Source organism: Leptopilina boulardi, unplaced genomic scaffold (genome assembly GCF_019393585.1).
Source record: "Leptopilina boulardi isolate dan_hultmark-lab unplaced genomic scaffold, ZJU_Lbou_2.1 LbouV2_169, whole genome shotgun sequence".
Lineage (NCBI taxonomy): Eukaryota > Metazoa > Arthropoda > Insecta > Hymenoptera > Figitidae > Leptopilina > Leptopilina boulardi.
The window spans coordinates 208,434-229,858 of record NW_026137717.1 but is presented as its reverse complement, the minus strand read 5'-3'; the positions used below and the strand labels follow the sequence as shown (position 1 = coordinate 229,858).

General features: G+C 30.4%; 1 protein-coding gene across 17 annotated transcripts in view; it reads right to left on the bottom strand.

Annotated features, from left to right (window-relative positions):
* Window positions 1-21,425, bottom strand: part of LOC127277516 (ephrin type-B receptor 1) — a 195,439-nt gene that overhangs the window by 56,096 nt on the left and 117,918 nt on the right. For all 17 annotated transcript variants that reach the window (XM_051298693.1, XM_051298704.1, XM_051298705.1 and 14 more), the window contains one exon: window positions 4,536-4,615. In XM_051298693.1, coding sequence (XP_051154650.1) covers window positions 4,536-4,615 — 80 coding nt within the window. The remainder of the gene's footprint in view (window positions 1-4,535; window positions 4,616-21,425) is intronic.

Genomic DNA, 21,425 nt, shown 5'->3' with positions numbered 1-21,425 from the left:
TCTATCTATATTGGCGCTATTTTGGGTCTACTTTGGACCTAGTTTAAAACTATATTGGACCTACTTTTTTTCCAACTTTAGCCCTACTTTAAGTCTAATTTGAACTTATTTTAGTTCTATTTTTAGACCTACTTTACATCCATATTGACTCTACTTTTGGGCCTAGTTAGAAACTATATATTAAACCTACTTCTAACTTAAAATTTGTCCTACTTTCAGCCGTCTTTGAGCCTATATTGGACCACTTTAGACATTTTCAACCAGAAAATACGATTACCAACAACAAAAGAGGTACAAGATCAAAAACAAAATAACATTGAATTCAGTATTGTTTTCCAGACGGTGAAGCGTTATTCAATGGCAAATTCTATTCAAGAGAGAAACTTAACTAAAACCCCTCTGCTTGTGTTTCTTAATCACTTTTCTCAAAGAGAGTATATTAACATCATAATATAATTATAACTACACGTCTTTAGGGGGTTGCTTCATTGATAGAGAAAAGAGATCACGATGATAGAATGAAGACAAAAGTGAGAAGCGTGGTGTCAAGAGAAAGGGAGGGAGGGAGGGATCTAAAGGGTTATTAATATACGTTGCCTCAGGGCGAATAGCGTCAGAACAAACAGCCAAAAACAGAATTAGCTTCGACTATTTGAACAAGCTATTGGCGTATATAATAAATTCTCTTTCTCTCTCACTCTTGTAGCTTGCAATATATTAAATATAGTTTTATACAAAAAAAAAAAAATAAAAATTTTTACATTATTAATCCAATTTTTAAAAAAGATTTCTTTTTTCAAAAGACATTTTTTTTAAATTTTATTAATATTATATTTAATATTTTAATAAAAATAATTTTTATAGTTTTCTTTTTTAAAAAAAGGGAGGGCGAATTTTTTATATATTAAAAATAATTACTAATTACTAATTTTATTTATGATAAAAAAAAGTTTTAAAAATAATTTTTTTTATCTATATTTAGATAGAAGAAAAAAACTGGATAAGCATATATATATGGAAAAGGGGGGTATGTAGGTTGGAGGCGGTAAGGGTAAAAAAGGGGGGAGGGTAAAGGAAGTCGAGAGGGGTGAATATCTGAATCTAAATGCGTTTCCTTAATGTGAATTTCTGACGATGTCACGTAATGATATCTGACTCCGGTTTCATGTCTATATGGTGAGGTCTACCTACCACCACCCCCACTTTTTCTTCCCCCCATGCCCTCAGCGTGTCGTCGATATCAAATCGTTTCTTTCTTTTTTCTTATTATTATTATTATTTCCCTCTCTATCCATATTTCTTTCTCTCATTTTTTTTAACTATATATGGTTATCAATTTTTTCCTACCCCCCTTTTTTTAGTAAAAGACTCATTTGCCCCCCTTTCCGAAAAACTCTATACAGTGTTTTTTTTTACTAAAATACCGAAATTTTTCAAATTTGGTTTTTTTATACCGCCCCTCCCCTTGGAAAGATTCCCGGGAAGTACCTCTTGGAGGTTCTATCAGAATTCCGCCGGAACTTCCAACGTAATTCCGACGGAATTCCAAAGAATTTCCGATGGGATTCTGACGGAATTAGGTCTCTAAAAATATTGAAAAAAATTAATCGGAATTCCGTCGGAAATTCTTTAGAACTCCGATGGAATTCCGTCGGAATTACGTTGGAAGTTCCTGCGGAATTCTGATAGAACCTCCAGGGGTCCTTTTCCGTGGAATCTTTCCAAGTTCCGTTGGAATTCCGTCGGAAATTCTTTGGAACTCCGATGGAATTCCGACGGAATTACGTTGGAAGTCCCGGCGGAATTCTGATACAACCTCCAGGGGGCACTTTCCGGGGAATCTTTCCAAGTGGGCCCCTACTTTACATAAAAATTGTCTGTCGGGGTGTGGGGGGGGGAATTATTTGCTTTAAAATGGAGGGGGTATTTGTTATTGTTTTAATATACAAATATTGATATAGGAGGAAAAATAGGGGGGGGGGGAACTATAAATATCACATTTTTGTGATAATTTTCTCGAAAATATGCGCGTGAAAAAAATATCCCGTTCCTCACGATATTTCACGAGGGAGATAAACAACAACCAAAAAGGTGGCCCCCGTGCCCAACGAGTAAAAGGGGGGTGGGGGTGGGAGGGGGGTTCTCTTGAAGACCGGTGCTGCACTGGGCGCCATGTTTGTTTTTCAGTTGTTAAACTCGCAGCGGGCCACCAGACAGGTTTAAATCAACCTTAGCCTGTCTGTTCGCCCCCCCTTCTTCTTCTCCACCCCTCTCTACTATTTCTTCCCAAACTTGATCACCTCTTCTCAATTATTTTTCTCTCCTCTTTTTTTTCTCTCTTACAAAAAAATTATTCACTTACAGAATGAGAAAATTGTCGGTACGAAGAGAAAAAGGGGGGCTGTGGGGGGCAGCTAAAAGTTCCAAGGGCAACAAATTGCTTTTTGTTTGAACGGACAAATTAGAGAGAGAGAGATACATACGTGCCGACTATCAAAAATTTTTCAATGGGAGAGGGGGCGATAGAAGGGCAGCCCCCCTCTCCAAGAAGATTCATAATTGAAAAAATTAAAGAATTGGAATTTTTTTGTAGGACTTACACCCCCCCCTCACATGTCCGTGGGGATGGGGGAATATAGGGGGATATGTGTATAATGGAATGGGGAATAAGAGAATGGGAGGTCGAAAGCCAACTGCGTGCTCAAATTATTTTTTTTTCAGTTTCAGCATCATTTAGTCTCTTTTGTACTTTTGCCAGTTAGTGAAGTATCGCTAATCGGTGTCTGTGGGTATTTCCTTCCCCCCCCCCACCTATCTTTTTTTTCTCGTAAGTAATACGAACGCGTCAAGTTTGTTTGATTTTTTTCGCACTTCTTTTTAAACACTTCGGTGAAAAAGTAGAGAATTTTTTTTTTTTTTTAGCGAATTAGCGAAATTAGAACGAATCCCCCCTCTTTCTGGATACCGTAAAGGTTGGAAAAAAATATTTTTTGTATTAAGAGAAAAAAAAATTAATTTACACTTTGGAGTCAATAAATTCACAAGTTTTATGTTTTATGTTCTTTTAACCTACATACGGAATATGACGTAAAATATCAAAAGATCAAGAGAAAAAATATTTACTATCATAGAAATGCCGAAAAATGAGATTTTTACCTTCGGTGACATTGAAAAATAATTTTTGTCTTATTGAAGTGTCAAAAATTAAAAAGTTGAAGTGTAAAAAAATTGGTTTTACCTCCAAGGAGAACGTGGACATTTACTGCGCAGCTCTAAGTGCCATAGAAAGCTATTGCGCAGCAGATGCGCAATAGATCACGAAAATTCAAAAATCGTTCTAAGGCTGCGCAGTAAGTTCTATCTGCTTCAGAGAAGCCGTGACTAAAATTCTCATTGCAGTGATAAAATACCATTTGTTTTTTGAACGCAGAACAATTTTTTTCTTTTTTTTATCACTACGAGGAATATTTTCCCACTACCTAGTGAAGTGGAGAAAAGAGTTAATAAAACAGAAGGGAAAATAGAAACAGAAAAATGAAAATAAAATAGAAAGAGAGAAAAGAATGCAGAAAGGGAGAAGACCGAAAAAATAAAAAGAGGAGTAAAAAAAGAAGAAAAATAGAAAGAGAGACGGACTGACAGACAAACAAAGAGAGGGCAACGAAAATTTCGAGTGCTTAATGTATCTGGAAACTGTCTACTCTCCCATTTGCCTCTCTTTCTCTCTCAAGTGTGGACCATACAGTAAAGAGAAAAAAAAGAAACAAAGAGAGAGAGAAAATGCGACTCACGAGAGCGAGTTTTATGATTTAATGCAACGTGCTTGGGACTGGTTTGCGCAGTGGTACCGTTGCGTTTGCGAATCCTTATATATATTTTTTGCACCCATCTCATCCTCGTGAACGCTGACCATACACAGAACTTGTATTTCTCGTGAAAACGTTCTTTTCATTTTTACCCCCCCCCCCCACTCCCTTATTCCTTTTGAAACATTCAACAAAGTCTCAATGTACCCAACCAATTATTGAGTTAGAGCATAAAAAAAAAAGTAACCATCTATTAATTAGAAGGAGAAAGAAAAAATAAGGAAGCTTCCATTATTAAATGTTTTGCAATTTATGACAACTACAAAAGAAAATAGAGATGTGGAATTTAAACGAAACAAAAGGTTGCAAATATTTTCCCGGGGCGTTTAGGATAAAAAAACACCTTTGATTTTTTTGATACATAAACCACACACTCGGTCTCTAAGACCTTCCGCACTTTTTTAAAGGGTCTTTACAGTTTTAATCGAATAAATTTGAAAAAAACGGAAAATATTTGACAAACAATCTTAAAATACCCCCGCCCCACAAAAAAATTTAATTTCTGGATTTTTAAAAAAATATTAATGACTAAAACTCTGTGTGTGGGTTCTCTCGAGAGTTGGTTGAACAAAAAAAACAAAAAAAAAAAAATTTTCACAAAAATCTATTGTTCTTTTGTATAATATCGCAATTTCGGAGAATTTATAATGCAAATATAAAGGTACTTACGCCGGGTGTGCTCGCTTGTGGTCCATAGGGGTAACGTGTCCATTCCAAGCTCTCCTCCGTCGTTGTGTCCAAGAGAACGACTGCAAGCAGAAAAATAAAAGGCACTCATGAAGATAAAAATGACTTTTAATGAGTGGTATGTGTAAAAATATCATGCGGTTAAAACTTGTCACAGCAAGAGGCCAATTTAACGACTCTCTGACCTCTCTCTCTCTCTCTCCATTCAACTTTAACAAAAAATTATTTTCTATTGTCTTCAAAAAAAAAAAAAAATAAATAAATTTTTCGATTAAAAATTATTAAAATTAAAAAAAAAACGAAACGTGAAAATTGAATTTGGCGCCAAAACCTACGCATGCGCAGTGGCGTATTTTTTATTTTGCGATTGCGCAGAAAGACTTTGGGCAATAATAAGCTGCGCAGTAAGACTCTTAGTGGTATTAAGCTGCGCAGTAATGCTATTTTTAACGTCACGCTGCGCAGTAAAATTCTAAATATTATTTTGGCTGCGCAGTAGCACTATTTTCGATATTTTGCTGCGCAGTAAAATTCTAGACATTATTAGACCCCCGCAGTAACATTATTTGTAATATTAGATTGCGCAACAATGTAGTAAACAAACTTCATAAGCAAAAAAAATGTAGTTTCGCACCAATAAAAAAGCAATTTTTTTTTGTCAACAAAATAATAATTATCTAAATGTTATTTCTGTTTTGATGATAAAAAAAAAAAAAAGAAAAAATTCATTACAAAGTGCGCCACGCGTTTCCTTTCAAAATGGCCGATTTCACGTTCTCGAGATCCGACGCACTGCACCTTTGCCAAGGGAAATTGAGCAAGGAAGAAGGAACACCATCGCCTAAAGGCAGATATAGACTACAAGAGTAAAAGAGAAAGAGAGAGGCAAGTGGAGAAAGCTAACGAGCCTTCGAGAGACCTACTCGTTTTGCATGTATGTATATGTTTAAAAAAAAAACCGATTCACACTTCTAATTAGACTTTACACTCCTAATTAACATTCAATTGAAAAAATTCGTTAAAATTTCTTTTTTTGAAAAAAGGAATTTTTTTCACTGCGGCAAGTAATCAAGAATATTGAAAAACGTACTAAAAAAAATGAAATTTATAATTTATTTTGAAAAATCCACTAAAATAACAGAAAAAAAATTATTTTTACTAAACTACGAAAAACAAATTCTAAAAAACAATATTTTTACGAAAAAAAAAATTATCTGTAATAGAGATATGTTTCTCTAGAATAGGGAAAATTTTCTCTATTTCAATGAAACGTATCGCTGTTTTAGGTAAAGTTTTTTTTCCGTGTTCAAATATTAAAATATTTATTTTTAATTGAATATAAAAATTAATTTTATTAGTAAAACTATATAGTGAGGATAATTTTATTTTATTAAAAAGAAAAACTAAAGGGGGGGGGGTAAATTTATTAATTTCTATTTTTGTTAATTTGATTTCTTTTAGATTTATGAGTCTAGACGGTAGAAGGTTTTGCTGGGACCTGTACAAGGGAGAATTGCACATGTACTTGGTGTGTACACGCAATGTAGAAAGCAGCACTATACATATATATATATATATAAACCAAGTATAGTACGTGTGTATGTGTATGTTTGGTATCGACCGGGACGCGACCACTACCCCCCACCAACCCCCTTGTGTATTTGCTACCTCAAAAACTTCATCCTATCCACCATCAGCTTACCGACCACAGAGACGCGCCCCCATTTCTCAATTACAAAAAAATAAAAAGAGACCAAAAAAAAAATGATCCTTTCTCTTTTTTTGACCTTGAAAATTCACCTACAATAACAAGAGCGGTTTTTCCACCAAAAAGGAATTTCAATTTTCTTTTACAATTTGCCTATTTTTTTTTTAAAAAAAAAATAATTTTGTTTTATGTAGGTGGAAAAACTATTTTTCTATTTAAAGTAATTTTCCACCTTGAAAAATTTTCTTTTGTCAATATTTTCACGAGTTTTCCAACTTGTGAGAAAAATTTTCCACCTTCTTTAATTTTGCTAGTATGGAAAAAACTCTAAAATTTTAAACAAATAATTCTCCATTTTGATATTTTCTTTGTGAATGTTTTAAGGAATTTTTCAACTTCTCGAGAAATTTTCCACCTTTTTATTTTTTTCTGTTGGGTGGGAAAACTCCTTTATGCTGGTGGGAAATTCTATTTTCTTTTTAATCTAATAATTTTATACCTTCTAGGTAATTTTTTAATGAATGCTTTCCCAAGTTTTTCAACTTATGAGAAAACTTTCCACCTTTTTATTTTATGTTAATGTAGTTTTTCCACCTAAAGGAAAAAAAATTTCCCTTTTCAATTTTTCTATCTTGATTTGTGAAAAACGTTATAAATGAAAAATAAGGTGGAAAAATTTTAAAAGTTTTTAAAATACCAAACGTGGAAAATTATTTTTCCTCTTTAGAAAAAATACTTTAAGGTGGAAAATAAAAAGTGGAAAAACAGAAAATAAATTTCCACTTTATTTATCTTAATGTAAAAAGTAAAAAAAAAACGAAGGTGGAAAATTTCAAATAATTTCTTTACAAATAGAAAAAAAAGGAAATTAAATTTTCCTGCATTTCTCTTAACCTTTCCTTTTTTTTTTTTTTTTTAAAAAAAACCTATTTCCTATTACTTTATTATTTCAATAATATTTCAAATCAATTTTCCCTCCAAATCTCTTCGACGATTCCGAGAATTATTGACCTCAATTCCCAGAAGCAATTTAATTAATCCGTCCTAATCAATAATTTTTTTTTCACTTTGATTTTATCAATATGACAGAAAGAGCGAGAGTGAGTGAATAAAAAAAAAGAAAAGTAAAAAGTAAAAAAATAAAATAAAAAAAGTGAGCGAGTGAGAGAGAAATTGAAAAACGTCTTAAGGGTCTAATCTCATATAGTGGACCAATTGGAGGATGTTTCCATGACATCCCAATCAAGATTAATCCGTCTGTCGTGCGAAATCTAGTTATCGAAATCCGTTTCGACATTGGCTGATTAACATGCGGTTATAGACAGCGGGGACGTTCAACATCGATTCTCTACGCCCTCCTCGTATTCCTCAAACAGACATATCGCCTCCACATACCTTGCCCCTCTTATCCTATAGGGGATGAGAGTCCATCACAGTCAAAGATTTTATATATAAATTGAGGAAATTGAAAAAAAATTATATATATATTTTTTATTTTTAATTTAAGAGGATTCGCCACTTTTTTTATGTCCTCTTAATTTAAAAGGACTATCCTTCTTAAGAATATAAAACAAAATATATTCTTCATTATACTGAGGGTTTTTACTTATTTGTCCTCTCAATTTAAAAGGACTCGCATTCCCAAAGAGTGAAAAAAATATATTCTTAATTTGAGAGGACTTTTTCTATTTTGCTAATAAATTCAGAGGAACATTATTAGACGAAAATTCTTAATTTGAGAGGATTCTTAATTTTACTATTAAATTGAGAGGAACATTATTTAGACGAAAATTCTCAATTTGAGAGGATTCTTAATTTTGCTATTAAATTGAGAGGAAATCTTTAGATGAGAAATTTTCCTCTTAAAGGAAGAATATTTTTTTTGTGTACGAAAAAAGGGTGGCGAGATGGTCTAATTTATCTTAAAAATACACTAGAGAGAGAAAAAGAAGTATAATTAGTCTTAATCTCATTAAAAGAATAATTACATAAATACCATTTTAACGTAACTGCAATTTGATACAATATATATATATATATATATATATATTTAAAAGAAAAAAAATGTTAATAATCATTAGGGCAAAAGATTCACATTGTCTGTGGTATCGCATTTCGTGCAGGTCGTTAAGATAACTGTTTTTCGTGGTCCAGCTCTCTCGCGAAAGGATTGAAGAGAAAAGAAAGACGCCTATTTTAATTGCTGCCGCCACCACTACCACTACCACACCGTTACTGCGAAATTCCAGGTCGACCGTAATATCTACGAAGAGGCTTCGTCTTCTCTCTGTGTATTATAATATTTAAAAAAAATAATGAAAAGATGATCAACCTCTTTTCCCACGAATTTTTAATTTCATTCACCAACCTCTAATTTCCCACCTTCAATTCAGATTTGTTTTCCCCTATTATTTGAAAATTAAAATATTTCTAATTAATTTAGTATTAAATAGTATACCTACAGAAGGTGGGAAATTGAAATAAAAGGTTGAAATTTTTATTTACTAAAGGTGGAAAATTAAACTATCGGAAAAAAGTGGAAATTGTCAAATAGAAGGTGGAAAATCTAACAAATGTGGGAAAACTGTGGTAAAAGGTGGAAAATTGATCAAATAAATAGTAAGGTGGCTCGAATAACAGAAGGTGGGAAATGTAATAAATATAGAAGGTGAAATATTTAAATTACAAAAGGTGGGAAAATAAAAAAAAATAGAAGATTGAAAACTATTGTAACACAAGATGGAAAAACAAATAAAAAGATGGATAATACTTAAGTAACAAAAGATGGAAAATTTATAAATGCTTTAATTTTTGATTAACAGAAGGTGGAAAATTTGGAAAATAGAAGATGGAAAACACTTTTAACAGAAGATGGCAAAAATTAACAAAAAAAAAAAGGTTGAAAACTAGTCAAAGAAAGTGGAAATATTACACACTGAATTTAAAAAAATAAACAAAGATGGAAAATTTATTTTAAAATAAAATTTTGGAAAATTGACGTTAAAAAAAAGTGGAAAATATAAAATATTCACATGTTAAAAAATATTTGTAAAAATTAAAAAATTTATGTACATATAAACTACATATATATATATATAATCCAAGTCCAACCTTTTTACTCCATAAAAAAGGAAATAAAAATAAAAAAAAAATTATAAGAATTGCAAAATACCAGGAGAAAACTATATTATTCAAAACTTGATAAGGAAAAGATGTTGCACAGGTCCCATTTTCTAACTATAGAATTAATAAAGCCAAACGTGTTTACAGAGAAGCGGAAACAAGTTAACGGACCGGTTACTCTCTCGAGAAGAAAACGACCGCAAAGTTAGCAATCCAAACCTGGTGCGTCTATATGTATATGAGGGCTTATTTCCCTCTCTTTTTTCTACACATACATAAGTAAATATAACTAAAATAACTAGTGTACATATTTCTAATTATACAACAACAATAATAATAATAATACATTATTACAATTATTATTATATTAATATAATATATTATTATCAGGAATGGTAGTGCCTTAAGCCACGCGGCTAATGTCTCACCTAAATTAAAAAATTTATTTTTTTCGATTTCTCGGAAAATATAGAGGTTTTTGATCGGTTATTATTTATAAATTAATAAATTGGTGGAAAATTTAAGTAACAGAAGGTTAGAAATTATATAAAAAAAGGTTAAAAAAGCAACAAAAAAATGAAAGTGAGAAAAAATTATATCTAAATAATAAACACTATTTATAATATAAAATAATAAAATAGTAGTTTATATATATATAATATAATATATAAAATATAATATAAATATGTGTAGGTATGTGTATATATGTAAATTTGGGTCCCATGAGACGTACTGAATTTAAATTTCAAATTTGGAGCGTGTCGCAGGGTGTGACGGTATGCATAGTGGTGCCTGTCGACCCTAACTCACTCCTCCAATAGTTTCGTGTACCCACCACCCCCCACCCAAGCCGCTCTCTCTTGCTCTCTCTCTCTCTTCGTATTTCTCGCTTACTCCTCACCACGTTCTTCTGATACCACTGCACTTGTTCCCGTCGCAATCCCCGCGCCTTTTTACCTATACCACCAATCCCGCATCCTCGTCACCAACTTGCAATCTCACAACATCGTTTTCTATACTCCCACGTTACTTTTATTTTCTATTAGGATATATAAATATAATATAGGTTCCGCTTCCGAGGAATAAAAAACATCTATGTATAGGTCATTGTATTCAAGGTGGAAAAATTCAGTAACCGATGATTTTTCAATTTTTTTTTCAATTTTTTTTTTTTTTTTTTTTTTTGAAAAATATGTTTACTCCAGTGAAAAAGGTGGAAAATTCAGGGAGCAAAATGGTAAGGATTTTAACAGAAGGTGGAAAATTGAAAATTTGAAGGTGGAAAAATGCAATAAACATATAACGGGAATATTTAAGTATAAGAAGGTGGAAAATTCAGGGAGCAAAATGGTAAGGATTTTTAACAGAAGGTGGAAAATTGAAAATTTGAAGGTGGAAAAAAAATGCAATAAACATATAATGGGAAAATATTCAAGAATAAGAAGGTGGAAAATTCAAGTAAAATAAGCAGAAGGTGGAAAATTTAATGGTGGAAAAATACAATAAACATATAACGGGTAAAAAAATCAAGTAACATAGTGTGGACAATTTAATTAGCAATAGGTAAAAAGATTCAAGTAAAAGTAGGTGGAAAAATTAAGTAACAAAGAGGAAAAATAATAAATAGAAGGTGGAAAATACGGAGTAACAATGAAAAGTAGGAAGAAACTCGGGAAGAAATTTAGTAAATACAAGACGGAGAAGTACAAGTAGCAAAAGGTGGAAAATTTTTTACATACAGTAGGTGGAAAATTCGAGTAACAAAAAAATGCGATATTAAAAAATTTACTATTAAATTGAAAACAAAACAATAAATAAAGCCAAAATAAAAGTAAAAAATTGTGTTAAATTAAAAATAAATTGAAAATAAAAAGAAATTTCATTAATCTTTTTTTTAATAACATCACGTGTTACTTGATTGTGAATATGGATATATAGAAACAAAAACTAGGTTAAAAGTCAAGGTTCAGATGTTATTAGGGAGGAAGTGGAATTTATTTTAATGAAAAAAGAATGGAATTTTTTTTTTTTTTTTTTCAAATCAACAAAAGGTTAAATGAATTCGGATTTTATCTTTTTTCGAATAAAAAAAAAAGTGGATTCTCAAAGAGAAATTCAATTTAAATGAAGCTTCCTGCCTCAATGTCGAGGAGAGGGCAATAAATGAGAAAGAGAGAGAGAGAGAGAGAGAGAGAGAGAGAGAACACAAAAGTCAGTGAGAAATATTTCTAAAGAAGTCTTAAGGACGGTTTCCTGACTTTTGTGTAATTGGATATATAGAAAATTGTATGATTGAAGAGGATAATAGTCAAGTAAACTAGAAAAGAAATTTATCTTTCATGAATTTCAGAATTTGTCAATGAATAAAAAATATATATATATACATTATAAAAATTTTCGTTACCTTCTTATTCAACAAAAGGTGGACAAATTTTGAGTAACAAAAGGTGGGAAAATCAAGTAAAAAAAAGGTGGAAAATTCAAGTACGAAAAAGTTTGAAATTGCAAATAATGAAATTTCATAGGTAGAAAATTTTCTAAATAAATGATAAAAATATAACAATTAAAGGTGGAAAATTCAAGTATCGAAAATCGGAAAATTTTAATAGACAGAAGATGAAAAATTAAAGTATAAAAAAAATTAAATAGTCAGAAGGTGGAAAAATCAAGTGTCAAAATATGGAAAATTTAATATATATATATAAGGTGGAAAATTCAAGTAATAAAATACAGAAAATTTAATTGACACAGAAGGTGGAAAATTTAACAAACAAAAACATTTATTATGTTGTTTTTTTTAAATATTTTTTTTTACTTTTTATTAATACATTATTAAAAAAATTAATTACAAACCCATAATGTAATTAATATTATTAATATTATTATTAATGTAATATAAATTGAGAAAAAAATTAGTAAAGATAAAAAATGTTATTTTTCCTCCTTTTGTGAAAAAAAAAATTGAATACTATCATAATTTCGGTATCAAAATGTGCGTCCAAATTATCACGGTATCAATAGATTTCTAATTAAAATGATAAATTGCGGCTTATCGTGATATATATACGAATACTATATCTTTGTTCCTAATGTCAGGCTATTAATAATGATAAGTGATTACAATGCATCATTAATTATGATTATAATTAGTTCAGCAATAATTTATATATTTTTGAGAAAAAATTTTTCCACCCTCTCTAAAAAAAAATAATAAATTTTGAGTATTTTTTAATAAAAATTAAATTTAAAAATTTTTTTTACAATGTAAAAATTAATATGAATTCTAATTTTAAAATAATATTAATTTTATAATATATATTATAATTTTATAATATTTATAATTATAACGTATAATAATAATGATAATAATAATAATAATATAATATAATAAAAAATAATAATAGTAATAAATAAAATAATAATAATAATTAAAATTACAATATTTAAAATTATGAAAACCACAGCATGGAACGAAATTCCAGTGGGAGGGTGGGAGAAATGAAAAAAAAGATCCAGAAAGATATGCTGAAGAAATGGGGAAAATAAATTAGGAAAAGACAATGTGTTGGAATAGGGAGAAAATTATTGTAAGTTATAAGAGGGGAGGAAGGTGATAAAAGTAGGCCAAGTGGAGATTTCTGATGGGAAAGATTGTAAGTTATACTATATATATATGTTTGTATGTGCGTGTCGAAAAAAAATAAGACATTATAGGAGAGAAGGAAGATAAGAATAATAAATCAGAGGAAAAGCTACTTGCCAAAGAAAATGAGAAGGGTAAATAAAAATCGTTGGATATGTCAGGAAATGAAAACAAAGTGAAGGAGGGGCAAAAAAAATAAATAAATAAATGGAATAGAAGAAAAAAAACAAGCTTTAAAGTATTTGACAATTTTACAAAAAAAAAAGAAAAACAACTTTTTTTCAAATTATAATTAAAATGTCGTTATGATTATAATAATTATACAAATTGCAGCGAAAAAAGGTGGAAAATTTCGAGAAAATTAAATATAAAAATAGTCAACAAGTAGTGGAAAAGATATAAGGTGGAAAATTAAAAAAAAAGGTTGGAAATTTCCATTAACAAAAAAAAAGATAGAAAATTAAAGTAATAAAAAGTGGAAAAATATAATAAACGGTAGAAAATTCAAGTAACAGGAGATGGAAAATTAAAGTAATAAAAAGTGAAAAAATATAATAAACAATAGGTAAAAAATTCAAGTAACAAGAGATGGAAAATTAAAAATTACATAAGGTGGAATATTAAAAAAAGGACAAGAGGATAAAAATAAATAAAGCAAAAGATGGGAAAATATAGAAATTTTATTTTTTTAATTTAAAAATAAGATTTATATGTGAATTATTTATATATAGATATATGTATAAGCAGAAGCTTATTGAGTGGATTATATATATATATATATATATGCGCCATAGGAAATCCCATATGTATGATTTCAAATCATTTATTATTTGATGTCTTTATTTTTGATGAGGAAAATTACACCTTTCTGGATAATTTTCCGGCACTTGCTGCTTTAGCCAGCAGCTATCGTTGTGCGCGAGGCTGGTTTGAAAACCTCTTTCGACATTGACGCAGCCAAGGAAAAGAGTTATGCGCTTGCTCGGGCGTAAATCAAACATAAATCTAACGCCTCGAGGGCACTTGGCAGCTTCGTGTCAGGTTCTCTTGACTTCGTGTTCGCCAAGAAAGAAAGAAAGAGAGTGCGCACGTGTGTCTCTCATTCTCTCTTTTTATTATTTCTCTCTCTTTCTCCCTCTCTTTCTTTATTTCTTCCTCAATTTATTCTTTCTTCGGTTTTATTATTAAATATAATTTTCTCTCTTTGTTTCATTATTTTTCTGTTTTATTCATTACTTTTTTCCTTTTATTAGAAACAAAATTTTTTAAATTAATTAATAAAAAAAATGCTTTTTACTCTCTTTTCCTTGTCTGTCTGACTGTCTATCAAAAAAAAATGGGAGAAATTAGAAAGGCGGATAATAATAAAAGACAAAAAAATCAAAGAAAAGAGGGGATAAATAATTAGAGAAGTGGAGGAAAAACAAGAGAGAGGATAAAAAAAGGGATAAAAAAAATAGAGGAGTGTAGGATAATAAGAAGGAAAGATTAAAAAAAAGGGTTAAAAAATTGAGGAGTGGAGGAAAAACAGGAGAGAGTAAAAAAAGCATAAAAAACCAAAAAAGTGGAGGAAAAATACAAAGAGTAAGAAAAAGAGGTGTAAAAAAAATAATAGAGGAGTGAAAAAAACACAAAAGGATGAAAAAAATAGAAGAATGGAGGAAAAAAAGAAAGAGAGGACAAAAACAGTGAAAATGTGGAATAAAAATTTTGGAGAGTGTAAGGTAGTTTGCTCAAATGTGGGAGGAAAACAAGAGATAAAAAGAGTGTAAAAAGAGAGAGAGAGAGAGAGAGAGAGAGAGAGAGAGAGAGAGAGAGAGAGAGAGGCACTCTGACAAATTGGAAGGCAGTTAATGTCGTTGCGGAGGCGTCGCCTTCAGAGGGTTTTTAGCCGTCAAGACAAGTCAGTAAAAGAGAGTAAAAAAATGAGAGAGAGAGAGAGAGAGACTCGGAGGTAACATTTTTAAAGTCAAAATAAAGTCGGAAATGTAGAAAAATCCCCTAGCGACGAGGGCGACGACGTCATAAGATCGTAGGTGGTCTCTTGGTCGTTACCTACCTACCTATCAACAATATATACACACAATCTCTATTTACTCTGTTTTCTGCGGTTCGCGAGCTGTCCAACAATTGTATTTACCCCCTCCCCCTTCTTTCCCTGAGACAAAACTCATTTCCACCAAAAAAAAAAAACCTCCGCAATCCCACTTGGAAAGATTCCCCAGAAAGTGCCCCCTGGAGGTTCTATCAGAATTCCGCCGGAACTTCCAACGTAATTCCGTCGGAATTCCATCGGAGTTCCAAAGAATTTCCGATAGGATTCCGACGGAATTAGGATTCTAAATTTTTTTCAAAAAATTAATCGGAATTCCGCCGGAATACCATCGGAAATTCTTTGGAACTCCTATGGAATTCCGACGGAATTCTGATAGAACTTCCAGGGGGCACTTTCGGAAGAATCTTTCCAAGTGGGATACTCACGTTGCTAATTTACACTTATCGTCTTTTTTTTTTGTTTTTTAATTTGAACAAAAAATGCATAGAATTTAAAAAAAAAATTTTTTAATTGAAAACATACAAATACACTAAATAATAAAATATTTATACAAAATATATATATAAATAAAATTTTTTTCGGAAAAAAAAGAAAATTGAATCGACTATTGTTGAGGTTCATTAGTAATAGAATTTTACAAGGCGAGATAGCCTAAGGCTGTTTCATCATCACTATATATATATATGAGGAGCTGGAAAGTAAAACTCGCTCTCCGCTCGGATGGACTCCGTAGAGCCAGTCAAACATTTGAAAAAGTGATGAAAATTGAAATTCAAAATTTTGAATTTTGAAAAGTACTACATTATAGGAAATTAAAAGGCGCATCTTTTTTTCCTTTGAAATTTTTTTATAAAACGAATATTTTAGTTTCTAGAGACCAAAAACTGAGAAATTTAAATTGTTAAATTTAATTAAGTTTTAAAACATAAATCATCGTATCTCCGACAATTATTAATGAATTTGATTCAAATTTGAGATGTACACGTAATAGGGTCTACTGAAGGCGACAAAATAATGAAAAATTAAAAAATCATTAATTGTTTAAATTTTTTTTAATAAAAATTGTGACCAGTTGATAATAACGTTTTCTTACTTTCATCGACAAAAAGTCTGCGGGGAACTTTGTAGTTTAGAAAACTTCCAGTGAGACATTTGTTTATCACTATATAAGGAAGTTTTCTGTAAAATATTAAACCAATTCATTGAAAACTTTAAAAATTATTCAAGTTTTAAGAAAGCGCGGTCGACGCGCAAGTAAGTCCTAACGCTATTCGTACAGACAGCTGTTCCGTGCATGAAATATAATTAGATTTTCACATTAAAGTATAAATTTCTTTATTATTATTATTATTATTATTATTATTGCCTATTCAGAATTAAAGTTTGTTGACAATTAATACTACAATGTTCAATTCTGTAATTACCATGTTATTTTATTGAACAAATATAATTTACAAATTTTTTGTCATTTTGAATAAATGGAAAATTAACGTTCTGTAAAATAAATTTTTTTAAATTCAATTTTAATTATATAAAATAAAATTTTGGTTTTAGGATTGTTTAGTTTTATAAACTTTAGAAAGTTAATAAGATATTTGTAATACTTTCTGTATTTATATATCATCATTATAAAGTGTATGTATCGAAATTAAGTGAAATAATAAAAAAAAAAATTTGAAAAAAATTAGTAAATATAAGGTAATAAAAAAATTTAACATTAACAATGTATATACAAAGAAACTGTTGAACTATTTGTTAATAAATAATAACAAAAAAATGTATTATTAGCATCATTAGCACGGAACAGCTGTCTGTACGAATAGCGTTAGGACTTACTTGCGCGTCGACCGCGCTTTCTTAAAACTTGAATAATTTTTAAAGTTTTCAATGAATTGGTTTAATATTTTACAGAAAACTTCCTTATATAGTGATAAACAAATGTCTCACTGGAAGTTTTCTAAACTACAAAGTTCCCCGCAGACTTTTTGTCGATGAAAGTAAGAAAACGTTATTATCAACTGGTCACAATTTTTATTAAAAAAAATTTAAACAATTAATGATTTTTTAATTTTTCATTATTTTGTCGCCTTCAGTAGACCCTATTACGTGTACATCTCAAATTTGAATCAAATTCATTAATAATTGTCGGAGATACGATGATTTATGTTTTAAAACTTAATTAAATTTAACAATTTAAATTTCTCAGTTTTTGGTCTCTAGAAACTAAAATATTCGTTTTATAAAAAAATTTCAAAGGAAAAAAAGATGCGCCTTTTAATTTCCTATAATGTAGTACTTTTCAAAATTCAAAATTTTGAATTTCAATTTTCATCACTTTTTCAAATGTTTGACTGGCTCTACGGAGTCCATCCGAACGGAGAGCGAGTTTTACTTTCCAGCTCCTCATATGCTTGGATGTGTGTCTCGGTGTGTGATTCATTAATAATACATACAGGTAGTCTCGACTATATATCGAAAGGGGGCGAAAAGCGGTGTCTTAAATTCCCCTTTTTTCAGATAAAAAGCTTCAATCCCCTCATGTCGCTTTCCACCCCTTCTCACCCCCCACGCTTTAGCGTTCACCATCTCTAAAGCACTCTGGTTTCCAGGGACAACCGTCACCCTTGAAAAACGAAGTCGTTTTTTAAAGGCTTTTAAATTTACATTTTTTTTCATTTTTTTTTAAATATTTTTTTATTTTTAATCTCGATTAATAAATGAAAAAAATAACTAAGAAAGAAATAACTTGGAAAATATTTATTTTTGTCAGTTTTGTATAATTCGCTTATTTACGGTAGTAGCTAAATGCCACAATAGTTTTTTTTTTATATTTACAAAAGTTTTTATCAGATTACTATATTACCGACAATCGTGTAATTTTTTCGCGTTTTTTTAAAAGTACTATTAGGATTTCTTTGTTAGTTTTGTATAATTCGCTTATTTACGGTAGTAGCTAAATGCCACAATAGTTTTTTTTTTGATATTTACAAAAGTTTTTATCAGATTACTATATTACCGACAATCGTGTAATTTTTTCGCGTTTTTTTAAAAGTACTATTAGGATTTCTTTGTTAGTTTTGTATAATTCGCTTATTTACGATAGTAGCTAAATGCCACAAAGGATAATTTTTTTTTTCAATTTTCGAAAGTTTCAGTTAGATTTCTACATTACCGACAATCGTGCATTTTTGCTCGTGTGTTTACTCGAATAATGTTAGGAGTATTTTCATTATCTTTTTCCATCATTCACTTAATTACAATCTTAGCTAAATGCCACAACTATTTTTTCTCAATTTCCTCTATTTTTAGTTAAATTTCTACATTACCGACCGAATTCAGTTTTTCCCCCCCAAAAAAAGGTTTTCCATTGCAATCAGAATTAAAAAAAAATAATTTTTTTTTTCACAAAAAGAAATCGTATAGTAACAGTTTTTTTGTTTCAAATAAATGTCTCGTGTGTGCGTATAAGTCCAACACCATTATTTCTAGTTTAAAAAAAAAAAGCGACTAGTCCTTCAAAAGGGGTTAAATGTATTTTCCATTAACACGCGGTAAGTTGACGGCTCGCATTTCTATTACCCCCCCCCCCCCACTTCATTCACCGCCCCCCTTCCCGTAAGTGGAAAAACGTTACAAAGAAGTTCAGACAGAGGGAAAGAGAGAGAGAGAGAGAGAGAGAGAGAGAGAGAGAGAGAGAGAGGAGGGGGGGTATACGAAAAGAAATAATGAAAGAAAGGTAAAGAGGGAGGAGAGGGTTGAAGAGCCAAATGGTGAAAGAGAGAAGTGGAAGAGGGGGGGGTAAAATTGTCTGCTTGAAATTGTAACCAGTCGACGTTCACGCCCTCGTCGCAGACGCCTCGACAGAGAGAGGGGGGGAGGGGGAAGCGCGAGAGAGAAACTTTACGTGGAAAATCGAAGAAAAGTCCTGACTGCGGTGCATGGGGGGGGGGTTCGACACTAGTCAGAAGAAAGTGGAGGTAAAAGAGAAAGGAGCGAAAAAGCAGTGATAGAGAAAAGGCAATAAGGGAGAAAGAAAAGAGAGGGGGGTGGGATGAAAGGGGTGGGCGAAACAGAGGGCGAAGTTCACTGAGGGTTCGAATAAGGTTTCTGCTGGTGTCCGTGAAACGAAAGAAGAGGAAACATTGGAACAAGTAATACCCAAGCGGTATTTTTTTTTCATTTTTTTTCGACGTCACGAAATTCTTACTCTGTAATTTGGTAGTATTTTCTTATTTTATGACTAAATTTAACGTTACAATTATTTTTTTCGATTTTCGCATGTTTTAGTTGGATTTCTACATTACCGACCGATTTTCAGACAATTTATTTCAAAAACTATAAGCGCTATTTCTACGATTTTTGTAGAATTCGCTTATTCTATGCCTAAGCTAAGTGCCACACAACTATTTTTTTAATTTCCCAATTAATTTTTTTCAAATTAGATTCCTACATTACCGACATTTTAGAAATAACACTTTAAAAATTGTATTTATTTTTCTATTTCGAAAGTTTGGGGAAAAAAATAGGTGTATATATGTATATATATATATATATATATATATATATATATATATATATATATATGTATGAAAATCCGCAACAGGCACGTCAAAACGTATTGCGAGGAGCGGCCGTGCAGTCATCTCGTTTTATGATCGTGGTAGAGGTCGTGACCACACGGAATTACTGAAATGTTTCTAGGACGTTTTAATGGCGTTTAGTGTAGATAAAGAGGATAAAAATGAAATCTTATTACGACACAATCACCAGCTATCCAATAACGGCTAACGGTGATTCTCGTATTTCCTTTGGCTTTTTGGAAAGACTCAATTATCCTGGGATTAAAGTAAAAAAAAAAAAATTTATATATATATTAAATGAGCCACGAAAAAATAGAATAAAAAAATTAAAACGAAAGAAGAAGCAAAAAATAAATTATACAATGTATCTCGTTTAAAATAATTGGAAAAATTAGATTTTATAATTGTAAAAAAATTTTCCAATTTTCCCAACACAGTTTCTTCTCTTGGGAAAATTTATTTTCCACCTTATACTTTGGAAAAATAATTACATTTATATTTGACATCAAAAAAAGGTGGAAAACTATGTTTTTAATATATATTTACAAAAGAAAATTGGAAAGTACAAACGTAGGTGGGGAATGTTACAGAAAATAAAAATCTAGAGTAAAAAGGTGGAAAATGAAAGTTGAAAAATTCTTAGTACCTGAAAAATTTGTGAGAAAAATGTTTAGAGGTGGAAAGACATTTAAAAATAAACAAAAATCATGTAAATCCGGAAAATGAAGGTGGAAAATAACTGGAAGGTGGAAAATCTTTTACAAAAAAGTGGAAAATAAAACATAATGAATAAATTTGGAAAATGAAAATCAATTGAGAAAAATGAAGGTGGAAAACTTCTAGAAGGTGGAAAATCTAAGGAAAAAAGGTGGAAAATCAAAAATTTCAAATAGAAAAATTATCATTGAAAAGGTTTAAATATTAATTAAATTTTGAAGATGGAACCCAATAGAGGAAAATAAAGGTGGAAAACTTTCAAGAGTTAGAAAATCAATGGAAAAATTTAGAAAATAAAAATAAAAGGTGGAAAACCAAGAAAGGAAAATTTTTTTATTTGAATTTTTCAAAAAAACATGATTTTTTAATTTTTCTTAATTTTATTTTAACCAAAAGGAGGGGGCCAAAAAAATTGTCGACAATAGAAAAAGGAAAATCATTTCATTCGACATGTTTCTCATGCTCCTGGGCAATTTAACAGGGGCAGGATAAGAAACTTGGCAATCTAGGGTATAAACGTCAAACGCATAACCCTCAATCTTTTGGTCGGCATCAAGTAAATATAATACAATAGTCACCTGAGCGTGAAATGGAAGCGAACGCAGCCACAAAGACGAGTCACCGTTAACAAAAAAAAAAAACAAGAGAAGCTTGTTCTAGAATTTTTTTTTATTTCTCTTTTTTATAAAACAGAAAAAAAAATTTTCATCAATTTTGAAAAATAAAAATTGAATTTTTTTAAAATTATCAATAAGTGAGTAGGTTGAAAATAATCATGAATGAAGAATTTTTAATTGATACTTCAAAAATAGGTGGAAAATTCTGTTGAAATTTTTTTTTTATATTTAGAAAAGAAGATGGAAAAATTTGACAAAATTAAAAAAGGTGTAAAATTTGCAAAAAAAATATGCAATTAAAATTCTTTTTTTAAAGATAAACGTGGAAAAGAGGTAATAACTAATATGAATAAAAAGATTGGAGATTACATAGAAGGTTAATAAAAATGGAAAATAAAGGTGGAAAATTTTTTACTGTAGGCAAAAGT